General features: G+C 46.1%; 1 protein-coding gene across 1 annotated transcript in view; it reads right to left on the bottom strand.

The window, feature by feature from the left end:
- The window catches only part of CDC34 (cell division cycle 34, ubiquitin conjugating enzyme), a 39,771-nt gene extending 27,025 nt beyond the window's left edge, over positions 1-12,746 (bottom strand). The window contains exon 1 of the mRNA XM_081960286.1: positions 12,299-12,746. Coding sequence (XP_081816412.1) covers positions 12,299-12,475 — 177 coding nt within the window. The 5' untranslated portion in view covers positions 12,476-12,746. The remainder of the gene's footprint in view (positions 1-12,298) is intronic.
- Between the last annotated feature and the right edge of the window lie 646 nt (positions 12,747-13,392).

The following is a 13,392-nucleotide window of genomic DNA, read 5'->3' as shown; positions in this document are numbered from 1 at the left end:
GGCACATTGTGTAACTTGTTCTCATATTGCCGAGAGGTCTCAACACCTCTGACCCAGCGCCTAAATTTTGTGTGGACTACATCAGTTGTCGGGGCTTGTGACGTACCTCTCTGAAAGCAAACAACACTATTTGCTGGTATATTTGTAAACACTTCGTGACATCACAGAGGGTGCAATGTACGGAGAACGTGCCAGAGGCCCTCCTTGTTTTTTAACCTTATCATACAACCGAGATCTGAAACTCAAAAACACAAGTGAGTCACACAAAGCAAACATCCACACAACACTTTCTGACTTCCTCCTCACCTATTTCGGTGTTTTTAAGTTTCGAGCAAACACCCGGGGCTTTCTCGCCTTCTGTCAATTAGACCCTGCCCCAAGTTTATCACCAGGTCCGCAACAAATTGAAGCAGCCAAACTTTTATTAAGTTTTCTTAAGAGAGAGTTGCTCCTTTTCTCATTTAGAATAGAACAGCAGAGTTGGAAGGGGCCTTGGAGGTCTTCTAGTCCAACCCCCTGCTTAGGCAGGAAACATTACACCCAGTGGTGGGTTCCTACCGGTTTGGACCAGTTCGGCTGAACCGGTAGTGGTTTAGTGACCGGTTCCAGCGACCCAGGACTGCCAAGCCCCCGAACCGGTTCTCTGGGGGCGTCGTAGGCACTGCCATCCTGTTTTTCGCTTCTGCACAGAACCATTTTAATTGCAATGCACATGCGCGCGCAACACGCAAACAAGCGAAGTGGCAGTAGTGCCTGCCAGAACCCACCCCTGATTTCAGACAAATGGTTGTCCAATGTCTTCTTAAAAACTTCCAGTGTTGGAGCATTCACAATTTCTGGAGGCAAGTTGTTCCACTGATTCATTGTTCTCACTGTCAGCAAATTTCTCCTTTACTTCAAAGTTGCTTCTCTCCTTGATTAGTTTCCACCCATTGCTTCTTGTTCTACCCTCAGGTGCCTTGGAGAATAGTTTGACTCCCTCTTCTTTGTGGCAACCCCTGAGATATCGGAAGACTGCTAACATGTCTCCCATAGCTCTTCTTTTCATTAAATTAGACGTACCCAATTCCTGCATCCGTTCTTCATGTGTTTTAGCCTCCAGGCCCCTAATCATCTTTGTTGCTCTTCTCTGCACTCTTTCTAGAGTCTCCACATCTTTTCTACATCGTGGCGACTATTCTGTTCTGTTCTGTTCTATTCTATTCTTTCCTTTCCTTGTTCTGTTCTGTTCTATTCTATTCAGGAAATTCCTCCTCAGTTCTAAGTTGCTTCTCTCCTTGATTAGTTTCCACCCATTGCTTCTTGTTCTACCCTCAGGTGCCTTGGAGAATAGCTGGACTCCCTCTTCTTTGTGGAAACCCCTGAGATATTGGAAGACTGCTATCATGTCTCCCCTAGTCCTTCTTTCCATTAAACATACCCAGTTCCTGCAACCGTTCTTCATATGTTTTAGCCTCCAGTCCCCTAATCCTCTTTGTTGGGCTTCTCTGCACACTTTCTAGGGAAGGGGTGTCAAACTATTCGAGGGCCGCATCAGCATTGTAGTTCTCCGCGGGCCAGCAGGGAGCGAGTGGGGGGAGACGCGACGGATGCTTCCCATAGCACCCTGCCAGCCAAAATGGCTGCGCAGGGCCCCCTACACCTCAATTTTGGCCTCCTGCAGCACTCTCCCGACCGAAAAGGGGCTGCATGGAGGCCCCGTGTGGCCCGTTTTGGGGAAGCAGGGGCACCGTGGGCTGGTCCTTTGATATTTCCAAGCTGGCCCCCACAGGCCAGTTTTAAGCATCCCTGGATGAAAACGTCCTGAAAAACTCCCTTTTTTGGAGGGCGTTTTTTGGGCTGTTTTCAGGCCGTTTTCCGGCACCCGCCAAGACCAGCTGGCCGACGCACATTTGCGAGCTGTAAACCAGAAAAGCAGCTTGTGGCAGTGTGCGTGGCCACAGAGAGGGCTTTGCGTGCCACCTCTGGCAGGGGTGCCATAGTTTCGGCATCAGAGGAATAGAGAATAGAATGCAGACTAGAATAGAGTAGAATAAAATAATATCTTTGTCACTTCGAATGTACACGAATCAGCATACATTTAAGTGAAATTTCATTGCATAGAGGAAGGAACTAGCAGACGAGATCTCAGAACCACTGAATTATATCTTTCGGAGATCCTGGAACACCGGGGAACTACCAGAGGACTGGAAAAGAGCTGATGTGGTTCCCATCTTCAAAAAAGGGAAAAAAATAGATCCAGGAAACTACAGACCTATCAGCCTGACCTCAATACCAGGAAAGATTCTGGAAAAAATAATCAAGCAACGAATTTGCGAACACCTAGAAGCAAACAAAATAATAGCCAAAAGCCAACATGGATTTGTCAAAAACAGATCATGCCAGACTAATCTTATTGCATTCTTTGATGATGTGACAAAATTAGTGGACCAGAGGAATGCCGTTGATATAGTTTACTTGGACTTCAGTAAGGCTTTTGATAAGGTAGACCATAATCTACTACTAGATAAAGTAGAAGAATGTGGGTTAGACAGCATCACCACCAGATGGATTCGGAACTGGCTGACCAACCGCACTCAACGTGTAGTTCTCAATGGAACTGCATCTACATGGAGGGAAGTATGCAGCGGAGTACCCCAAGGCTCTGCTTTAGGCCCAGTACTCTTCAACATCTTCATCAATGATTTGGATGAGGGAATAAATGGGGAACTCCTCAAATTTGTAGAGCTCTCAAAGGGTCACCACCAATATACACTATATGACTAAATAAATAAATACAAAATTATGCTTATACCCACATATGCTATATTATATGATTCAGAGAAACAACACAGACTGGTTTAGATATGTACATGGCAAGAAAAATGAATCTTACAATACAATAGCAGAGTTGGAAGGGACCTTGGAGGTCTTCTAGTCCAACCCCCTGCCTAGGCAGGAAACCCTATACCGTTTCAGACAAATGGCTATCCAACATCCTCTTAAAGACTTCCAGTGTTGGGGCATTCACAACTTCTGTAGGCAACTTCTGTTCCACTGATTAATTGTTCTAACTGTCAGGAAATGTCTCCTCAGTTCTAAGTTGCTTCTCTCCTTGATTCATTTCCACCCATTGCTTCTTGTTCTCCCCTCAGGTGCCTTGGAGAATAGTTTGACTCCCTCTTCTTTGTGGCAGCCCCTGAGATATTGGAAGACTGCTATCATGTCTCCCCTGGTCCTTCTTTCTATTAAATTAGACATACCCAGTTCCTGCAACCGTTCTTCCTATGTTTTAGTCTCCAGTCCCCTAATCCTCTTTGTTGCTCTTCTCTGCACTCTTTCTAGAGTCTCCACATCTTTTTTACATCGTGGCGACCAGAACTGAATGCAAATATTCCAAGTGTGGCCTTACCAAGGCCTTATAAAGTGGCATGAACACTTGCGAGTTTACGACTTTTTATGAAATTACATTGGTTTCCCTCCCCCCGGCCCCTTTATGGATTGTTTGTTAGCTGCACAGAATGATCTTAAATATACCATTTCAAAAGAAGCAGCCATACAAAACATTCTAATAGGTCACTGCCGCTTGCAGTCACAGCTTGGGTCTTTCTGAGCCTGGGTGGATGCTGCCAACTGTTTGGCATTTAGTAAGCTTTGGCTTTAAGGGATGCATTAATTAAATGTAATGCATTCCCCCCCCCCCCAACTCCATTACAGTGCATGAACCAGATTTGTGTGATTAAACCATCGAATTTCCTATAACCCTTTGAACGTTTTGAACGTGCTTCAATGTTCTCCTTCCCACGGACACACAATGTCTGCCTAGAGAGCAAGGACCTCTTCCCCAGCCATCTACATCACAGAAATAGCGCTTAAACCAGGGGTGTCCAAACTTGGGAACTTTAAGACTTGTGGACTTCAACTCCCAGAATTTCCCAGCCAGCCATGCTGGCTGGGAAATTCTTGGAGTTGAAGTCCACAAGTCTTAAAGTTCCCAAGTTTGGACACCCCTGGCTTAAACTGACATGCCGCATTTTCCGGAGTATAAGACGCACCTTTCTCTCTCCAAAAAGAGGGTGAAAATCTGGGTGCGTCTTATACATTGAATACAGCATTTTGGGTCTCCCGAAACCCCGCCCTCTTCACCAACATGGCCGTGCATAGCTTTTAGGCGGCTTCCAGAGTGCTCCTGGGGGCTGGGGAGGGCAAACAATTTGCCTCCCCCCAGCCCCTAGGAGCACTCTATAAACCTCCTAAAGGCTATGCATGCCCCCTTTTTTTGGAAAAAAAACCAGGCTGTTTTTGGGAGGTTTGCAGAGTGCAAACACTTTTTTTTTTTTTTTTAAATGCCTCTTCAAAATCTTGGTGCGTCTTATACTCCGGTGCGTCTTATATCCCGAAAAATACGGTATGTTGTCCTCAACTTACAACAGGTTCATTCAGTGACTGTTCAAAGTTACAACGGCACCGAAAAAAGTGACTTATGACTGTCTTTCAGAGTTACGAGCGCAGCTGGAGCTTCCCCATGAGTTACACTCAGACGCTTGGCAACTGACTCACCTTTATGACGGTTGCAGTGTCCTGGGGTCATGTGATCCCGTTCTGACGAGCAAAGTCAATGGGAAAGGCAGATTCGCTTAGCTACCATGTGACTTGCTTAACAACTGCGGTGATTCACTTGACAACTGTGGCAAGGACGGTCGCAAACCGGGGCCAAACTCGCTTAACGAAGTCTAAAATCCGAGCTGCCAGTCTCAAAGACCAGGTGTTTTTTTCAAGAGGCCGCTGGACTTTCTGTTTTTTCTTTTCACTTCTTATCTGAGGAGCTTCGTCAGCTCTGGCTGAATGGTGGGGAATGGAAGGATTTATATTCCTTGCAGACAGCTGGTCATGGAGTATAAACCTTCTATTCCCCACTAGCCTTGTCATATAAGGATATAAGGAAGCTAATGATACAAAGGAGGCTTTGGGGTTTTTTTGGTGCTCTTTGAGCTTGCCTGTTTTCTTGTAGACATTTCATTAGCCAACTAGATAACATCATCAATGCTAGTCCTGATGATGTTACTTAGTTTGGGTCATGCAACTTCTGCAAGAAAACAAGCAAGCTCAGAGAGCATCAAGGACCTTTCATTTCAACCCTGGGCTACAAATATTCTCATTATTGGGACATAAGGAAGCTAATTGTGAAAAGCTGGCTGTCTTCTTAAGGGGCATAAGGAAGCTGATTTATACAGGACAATCTATTGGCATCCTTTTAAGAGAGCCGCTGAGGCCACTTGGAGGTTTATCTGTGTCCTCAATGATTCTCTAAAAGGATGCAAATGACCAGCTGTCTGCAAGGAACATAAATCCTTCCCTTCCCCGCCATCCAGTCAGAGCTGAGGAAGCTTCTTGGATGAGAAGCGAAAGGTCCTTAAAAGAAAAAAATAGAAAGGCCAGGTGCTTCCTAAAAAAGCACCTTTGGGACAACCGTGACCTGGATGATGGAGAATCTCTACAGACTCTGAGCTACAGGTATTTTCTACGATTTCATTTAACATTTAACAACTGTCTCGTTTAAGAGCAGAAATTTTGGGCTCTCTATTGTGATCGGAAATCCAGGACTATCCGTATTCCTAAAATGTTTCCTGACAGTTTTCTGCAGACGAGTCCAAGAAAACCACAGCTTGATTAGGCAAGTCATCAAACCGATGTCAACTGTTGGGTGGATCTTCTCAGGAAGGGAAGAAATCGACAAGACACATTAAATAAATAAATAAAACCCACTGTGGTTGGTAAAAAAAAGAAAAGAAAATCTTGCCAGAGACCCAGCAGAAAAACAACATTTGTCCATTTCCAAAGACCTTTTGAGAAGACAAACAACAAGAACTAGTTTCCTTCTGTCTTGCTTCCTAGTAAATGTTGCACAATGGCCGATTGGATCGTGACACTGAAGATTTAAGGTTGCTGTTTACAGGAATTCACAGGCAATTGCCTCCGTTGGTCCAATTCCTCCTCTACTGTTGTGGCCCGCCAGCAGAGCTGGTGACAGACGAAGATAGTGAGGAGGTTGGGGAGGAACATGGGCCAGTCATGGAGTCTGGGGAAGGCTCTGAGGAGGCTAAGGCAGGGGTGTCCAAACTTGGGAACTTTAAGACTTGTGGACTTCAACTCCTAGAATTCCCCAGGCAGCCATGCTGGCTGGGGAATTCTGGGAGTTGAAGTCCACAAGTCTTAAAAGTTCCCAAGTTTGGACACCCCTGGGCTAAGGGAATAACTGGCTCAAGACTACCCAGCTGGTTTTCGTGCCTAAGGCAGGGCTAGAACTCCCAGTCTCCGGGTGATTGGCCTAAAGTCACCCAGCTAGCTTTCATTTCTATGATGGAACTAGATTTCCCTGTCTCCTGGTGCCTGGCCTAAGGTCACCCAGCTACCTTCCATATTTAATACAGGACTAGAACTCCCCATCGCCTGGTGGTTGGCCTAAAGTCACCCAGCTGGCTTTCATTTCTATGATGGAACTAGATTCCCCAGTCTCCCGGTGATTGGCCAAAAGTCACCCACCTGGCTTTCAGCACGAGTAGAACTCACGGTCTCCCACTAGCCTGGTGCCCAACCACAGAGGGGCTTTTGGAGAACGGCCATCCTTGTGCAGTTTTCTACATCTTTGGGGTTGTTTATATTGGTTATATTGGCCTCTTGATGTGGGTGAAGAAGGAGAGTGCAAAAGATGGCTTAAAACTCAACATTAGGAAAACCAAGATCATGGCATCCGGTCCTCTCAATTCCTGGCAAATAGAATGGGAAGAAATGGAGGTAGTGACAGGTTTTATTTTCCTGGGCTCCAAGATCACCGCAGATGGGGACTGCAGCCAAGAAATTAGAAGACGCTTGCTCCTGGGGAGGAAAGCTAGGGCAAATCTAGACAGCATGCTAAAAAGCAGAGACATCCCCCTGCCAACAAAAGTGTGTATAGTCACGGCTATGATTTTCTCAGTTGCAATGGACGGCTGTGAAGGTTGGACCATAAGGAATCCTGAGCGCCAAAGAATGGAGACCTTTGAACTCTGGTGCTGGAGAAGACTCCTGCACTGAGTCCCTTGGACTGCAAGGCGATCCAACCTGTCAGTCCTAGAGGAGATCAACCCTGACTGCTCTTTAGAAGGCCAGATCCTGAAGAGGAAACTCAAAGACTTTGGCCACTTAATGAGAAGGAAGGACTCACTGGAGAAGAGCCTCATGCTGGGAACGATGGAGGGCAAAAGAAGAAGAAGGGGACGACAGAGAATGAGGTGGTTGGATGGAGTCACCGAAGCAGCAGGCATGAGCTTAAATGGACTCCGGAGGATGGCAGAGGCCAGGAAGGCCTGGAGGAACGTTGTCCATGGGGTCGCAATGGGTCGGACACGACTTCGCAACTAACAACAACAAAATATTGGTTATAATAAATGTCGGATCGTTTATTTGACCTCGGGCAAGTTTATGGCTCCGATTCAGCCTTCCCCCCTACTCACATCAGGGCAATGTCCCTGGCCCACTTCCAGGGCTCTGTGAATGCTCTTTAATGCAGGTGCAACACCTCAAAACACAAAAAATATATTGATGTGTAAAAATACACCAGCCAAATGGGAGAAGCCATTAGGACACCGATGGGATCCCCACGGTTGACGGTGTGCCCCGAAGGCTTCAGCCGAGACAGTTGAGGGAAAAACAGCAGCTGCCTTTATAAGGTTGCTCACAACCGACTTTGGGGTGACTCACCCACAACTCCACCTAGGCCTGGGAGCAAGGAAGTGAGACCATGGCAGGAAGCAGGGAATTGCAACACAAGCCTACAAAGCCGGAGAAACCCTGTAGTCAGATTTCATTCGGCAGAAGAGTCTGCATTTTCACTTCCCCTAGATTTATTTACAGCTTCTTATTTGTTTACCCAGGAAACAAATCTTCACTTGCTCATCGTTTTAGTCTTCTTACCAAACGAGTACAGTAATGAAAGAAAGGATCCCTTCATACGGATTGCTGGTGCGCCATTGCCAACCTAACACCTTTTTTGACACGTCTGCTACACTTCCAACGCTCTGTAGTTCAGTATCAGAGCACATGACGTGATATTTTTCAGGCTGTTGTATGATTAAGTCAGAATAACAAGAGTTGGGAGGGACCTCGGAGGTCCTCTAGTCCAATCCCCTGCTCAAGCAGGAAACCCCAATACCATTTCAGACAAATGGCTGTCCAATCTCTTCTCAGCCAGATGTTTGGACTGGATGTGACATTTTTCTTCACCTATCAAGTCCTTCCCAAGGACTTAGGATAGGCACATGTTCCTGTTCATTGGTGCTAAGGGTATCGTGGCAGGATGTATGTTGTTCATTTTAAATGAATGGCATTTAAAATTTTTAAATTCTGGGGTATTTTAATTGGTTTTAATTATCAGTTAGTTTATGGTTACTGTACAGACTGTGTGCTTAAGTTGTTTTGTCTGGGGTTTTGTGTTTGGTTTTGTTGTCTATTATATATTTATTGTCTGTACACCGCCCCGAGTCCCTTCGGGGAGAAGGGGCGGTTTATAAATTTAATAAACTGAAACTGAAACTGTTCCATATATTGCCTTTTGCAATTGACTGATTTTGTTAATGCTAAGGTAAAGGTTCCCCTCGCACATATGTGCTAGTCGTTCCCGACTCTAGGGGGCGGTGCTCATCTCCATTTCATAGTCGAAGAGCCAGCACTGTTGGAAGACGTCTCCGTGGCCATGTGGCCAGCATGGCTAAATGCCAAAGGCACCCAGAACGCTGTTCCCTTCCCACCAAAGGTGGTCCCTGTTTCTCTACTTGCATTTTTAGGTGCTTTCGAACTGCTAGATTGGCAGAAGCTGGGACAAGTCACGGGAGCTCACTCCATTACGCGGCGCTAGGGATTCGAACTGCCAAACTGCCGACTTTTTGATCGACAAGCTCAGCGTCTTAGCCCCTGAGCCACCGCATCCCATTTATTAATGCTAACAGTGTTCAAACGGTGCTCCAGTTTGGGATTGCAACCAAGGCAACTGGTACTGCCACTGTTTCCATTTGCCACAGTCATTCCATTATTATTATTATTTACTTCATTCTACAAATCCTTTCTAGTCAAAAATTGGGATTCAAGGAAATTATTGTCCAGAAATACCATTTAGGTTTCAGAAAGGCTGTCCTAAATACTGAAAATTTTTCTACCGTTACCAGCTAAATGCCACAGCACTGGTAGCACTTAATTGTCTTTGGCTGAAGTGGGACTGGACATAGTCCTCAACTTAGGACCACAATCGAGCCCCAAATTTATATTGCTAAATGAGACATTTGTGAAGTGAAATTTGCCCCGTTTTACAACTTTTCTTGCCACGGTTGTTAAGTGAATCCTTGTAGTTGCTAAGTGAATAACCCGTTGTTAAGGGAACCTGGCTTCTCCCGTTGACTTGGCTTGGCAGAAGGTCCCAAAAGCTGATCCCACGACTCCAGGACACTGCAACCGTCATAAATACGAGTCAGTTGCCAAGTGTCTGAATTCTGATCATGTGACCATGGGGATGCTGCAACGGTCATAGGTGTGAAAAACGGTTGTAAGTCACATTTTGCAGTGCTGCTGTAACTTTGGTTACTAAACAAGCTGTTGCAAGTTGGAGAATGAAATGGAAATCTCAGGTTTTAGGCCCGATAGAGCCCAGAAAAAGACAAGATGAGGTGCCAAGAAAATTACCCCGGCTGGTCCATGAAGTCATCAGCAGTTCTTCCTCTCATTGTAATTTCTATTCATTACCCCACTGAGGCAGGAACCTCTGCCCATCAATCAACTGACTCTAATCTTTAAAAAATGTAAACCTCAAGCGGAACAAACCATGATACCCCGTAAAAGGTGTCTAGAATGAACAATTCTTTCAGTGATTAAAAGCTATCTTGGTTTGTCTGTGGTTGCTAATAAAGGAGCTTTTAATTTTTTTTAAAAAAAAACTTAATTTAATTTGAAGTAATCAGATCCTGTCATTCGGGTTCCTCTAAAGCAGGGCTCGGCAACCTTAAAACACTCAAAAGAGCCGTTTGGACCCGTTTCCCACAGAAACGAAAATACTGGGAATCACAAAACCTTTCCCGGGCCCGACTATTTCCTGAGAGGCCACAAAACTAGCATATGTAGTTGAATTAAACATTCTCTGTTGTCTTCCTAAACTTTTCTTTTCTTGGATTTATCCATGGTTGGCTTACCAGGGGTCGAAAAGCTCAATAAATTGCGTGCCGGCGGGTATCACACATTGGTGCTTGTGATGCGTATTTTGTGTGAGAGCCACATGCGGCTTCAGAGCCATGGACTGCTGCCCCCTGCTCTAAAGGAATTCGAAATTATGCATAAATGGTATGAAAACCCAATACGGCTTTGTGGGGAACAAAGGGTTGAAATTTTATACCCCGAAGCAAACCCACATTCAAGATAGTCAACAATAAGAACCATAAACAAGATCTAAAAACAATAAATATCCATTATTAAAGCTGTACAAGAAGTCCCATCGATTCACAACGATGAATTCACCAATTCATTATTTTGAAGACATATGTTTTTTTTAATTAAATAATTGTTTATTTATTAGAGGGGGAGAACATGTAGCCAAATATCTATTTTACCAGGATTTGTTTTTGTTATTGAAGAATGGTTGAGGATTTCTTTCTTCTCAGAGGAATTGTGCTCAGAGGAGAAATAAAACTCAGAGTGTGTAAGAAGTGAAAAGGGTTATCCTACTCGATTTCTAGATTGATTGGGAGAAGCTGCAGTAATCCAAAATGACTCTTCCAATAATTGAAATTGTTGTCTAGAAAGGGGAGGAGAGGGAAGCTTAAACAGGGGAGCTTTTCCACGCTTCCTCAACATTATTTCCTCAATGTGGGATTCTCAATTCTCACTTCTGCAACTACTATAACCCACACATCTGGAAAGCAAATCCGGTAAACAGGAAATGGTGATGTGAAAACACACACACACACACACACACACACACACGCTCATGCTATTCTTTATAACCATGACTCCTTTAAACTCCTTTCTGGAAAAAAGAGGGGAAACAAATCAGAAGGCTTGTACAGTAATTGTGCCCAACACAACACCCCCCCCCCCAAAAAAAACCCCTTGTAACATGTGAAAAGTGCCCTAACGGTGTAAACCGGACAACTCCCAATTGAATCCAAAGTAAAAATAAGCAGTAGCTAGCCCCCAAAAAAATCTGTAAAAGAGGAAGAGAGGAAACCCCCCCCCCAAAAGGCTTATACAGTCATTCTGTCCAACACAACAACCAAAAAAATTCATCCTGCTGCTGAAAAAGCGCTTCTTAGGACCAATTTAAATCCCGACCTAAAAAGGAGCAGTAGCCACAGTAAAACCGTCCACATGTTTAGCAGAAGTAATCAGATCCGCGATGGGCAGGATTTATTCCAAGTAGCTCGATTTCTCAGAACTGGGTTGGATCTACCCCCGTTTGGTGGCACTTCCTCAAGCAGGAACCCCGCCAGGACTGCGGTGCTTTGTTTACTTCTATCTAGACCAAGGGATTTATAGCAGCGTTCTGTCGCCTGGTACGTGTCTCCTGGGAAGAAAAAGTCCCTCTATTTTTTTCCATATGCTCAGGTGGGACCCAGAAGGAGGGCAGGTATCCCAAATTGGAAGGGGCCAGACTGAGATTTCCAGTCTACTTTCCCCAGCTGTGCTTTCCCCCCTTTTGATCTTTTCTTTTCTTTTTTTTTAACCTTCCTGGTTTCCGCCTTTTTGAACTGGCCCATTCGGAGATTCTGTTTCCTGGTTTCCCCATTTTCCAGGATTTTCACCTCTTTCTTCCTGCGTGACTATGACTAATAGTCTTCTCATCGTTCCTACCACCCATCTCTTCCCACTTAGGATTGTAACTTTGTGGCTTGCATCCTTACCATTTATATTGATACTGATTGTTTCCTGATTGCTCATTTGTACCCTATGACTACCACTAAGCGTTGTACCTTATGATTCTAGGTGAATGTATTTCTTTTAAGTACACTGAGAGCAAAGGCACCAAAGAGAAATTCCTTTGTGTGTCCAATCACACTTGGGACAATAAAGAATTATTCTATTCTGTCCTGCTTCACAAAAATGTGTTCTCACCTCACCCAGCACCATCCCAAAATAAGCCGTCCAGACTTGGCCTCTTACCTGGTTATACTTACCTGGCTGGGGATGATGGGAGCTGTAATCCAACCTCCCATTTAGAGACCACCAAAGAGAGGAGGGCGCCCTCCCAAATAGACAAGACACATACAAACATACACACAGAGGCAGCAGCCCCTTTCCTTACCTTGAAATAGCCACCCTCGTAATGCGTATTGGGAGGCCCGAAGATGGCCACCTCCCAGTTGTAAAGGTCCCCCTCGTCCACCAGGCTGACTCGGAAGCCTTCCACGGGCTCCTCCTGAAGCCCTTTCAGCTCCAGCAGCAGGGCCTTCTGCGAGCTGGGCACAGACAGCCGCGCCATGTCACGGGGCCGTCGGAGGAGGCGAAAAAAGGACGTAGGCCTCGAGCGAAGCCGGGGACTCGCGTGAATGCGCCGACCGCGAAGGGGGAGGGGGGAAGCGGGCGGGGAAGCAGCGCCGGACCGGGCAGAGGAAAGGAGAAAGAACGGAAGCGCTGCGGACCCGAAAGAGCGCCACGAACAACCGCACCACTGAGAAGGCGGCGGCACGACAACACAGAGCGCGCGCGCGGTGCTCCCTGGGACGCGTAGTTCTTGATGGGAGGGGGCAAAAACAACCGCCGCCAGACCCGCCTTCCTCCACCAATGAGAGACGGATTTCCGGAGAGGGCGGTCCGAAGGGCGTGGAGAGGACTACATCTCCCAGCAAAACATGAGATCAAGTGCCTTTCAAGTAGCCTCCCTGCTCCCGCCCACCTGAGGCCGGACTACCATTCCCGACAGAGAGCGGGGCAGGGGCGGAGCACGCATGCGCCCTCGTGAGAAAGTTGGCTGGGCTGGACAATTGCCCGTCCGAGTTGTTTATTTAGATTTTTTCCCCCCAGCATCGGACCGTAAACACGTCTCCCGCGTGTGCAATAAGTGTATCACAAGGATGCGTTGTGTCATACAGAGACCTGTTGGCAAATGCTCACCCAGACCGCCTGAGAACAGCTGAACTGTTTGATTGATATGGTTTTGCACCACGAAAAGCTGAGCAAGGTTACAACGGAGGAGCCTTAGGGGGGGAAATGCAATAATTCCCTCTTTTCACCGGCCCTGTGAAGCTGCTGTGCGTCATCACACCTTGTGCCTCTCCGTTGGTGCATTTCACGCGAAGATCGGCTGACTTCACCGCATTTTCCTAACCCGGGTTGCTTATTCAGACATAGGTTAGGCCAGACAGATTAAACAGAGTTGGAAGGGACTTTGTAGGTCAT

Source organism: Natrix helvetica (genome assembly GCF_964273705.1).
Source record: "Natrix helvetica genome assembly, chromosome: 1".
In the NCBI taxonomy this organism is placed as follows: Eukaryota; Metazoa; Chordata; class Lepidosauria; order Squamata; family Natricidae; genus Natrix; species Natrix helvetica.
This window is presented reverse-complemented; position numbering and strand designations above follow the sequence as displayed.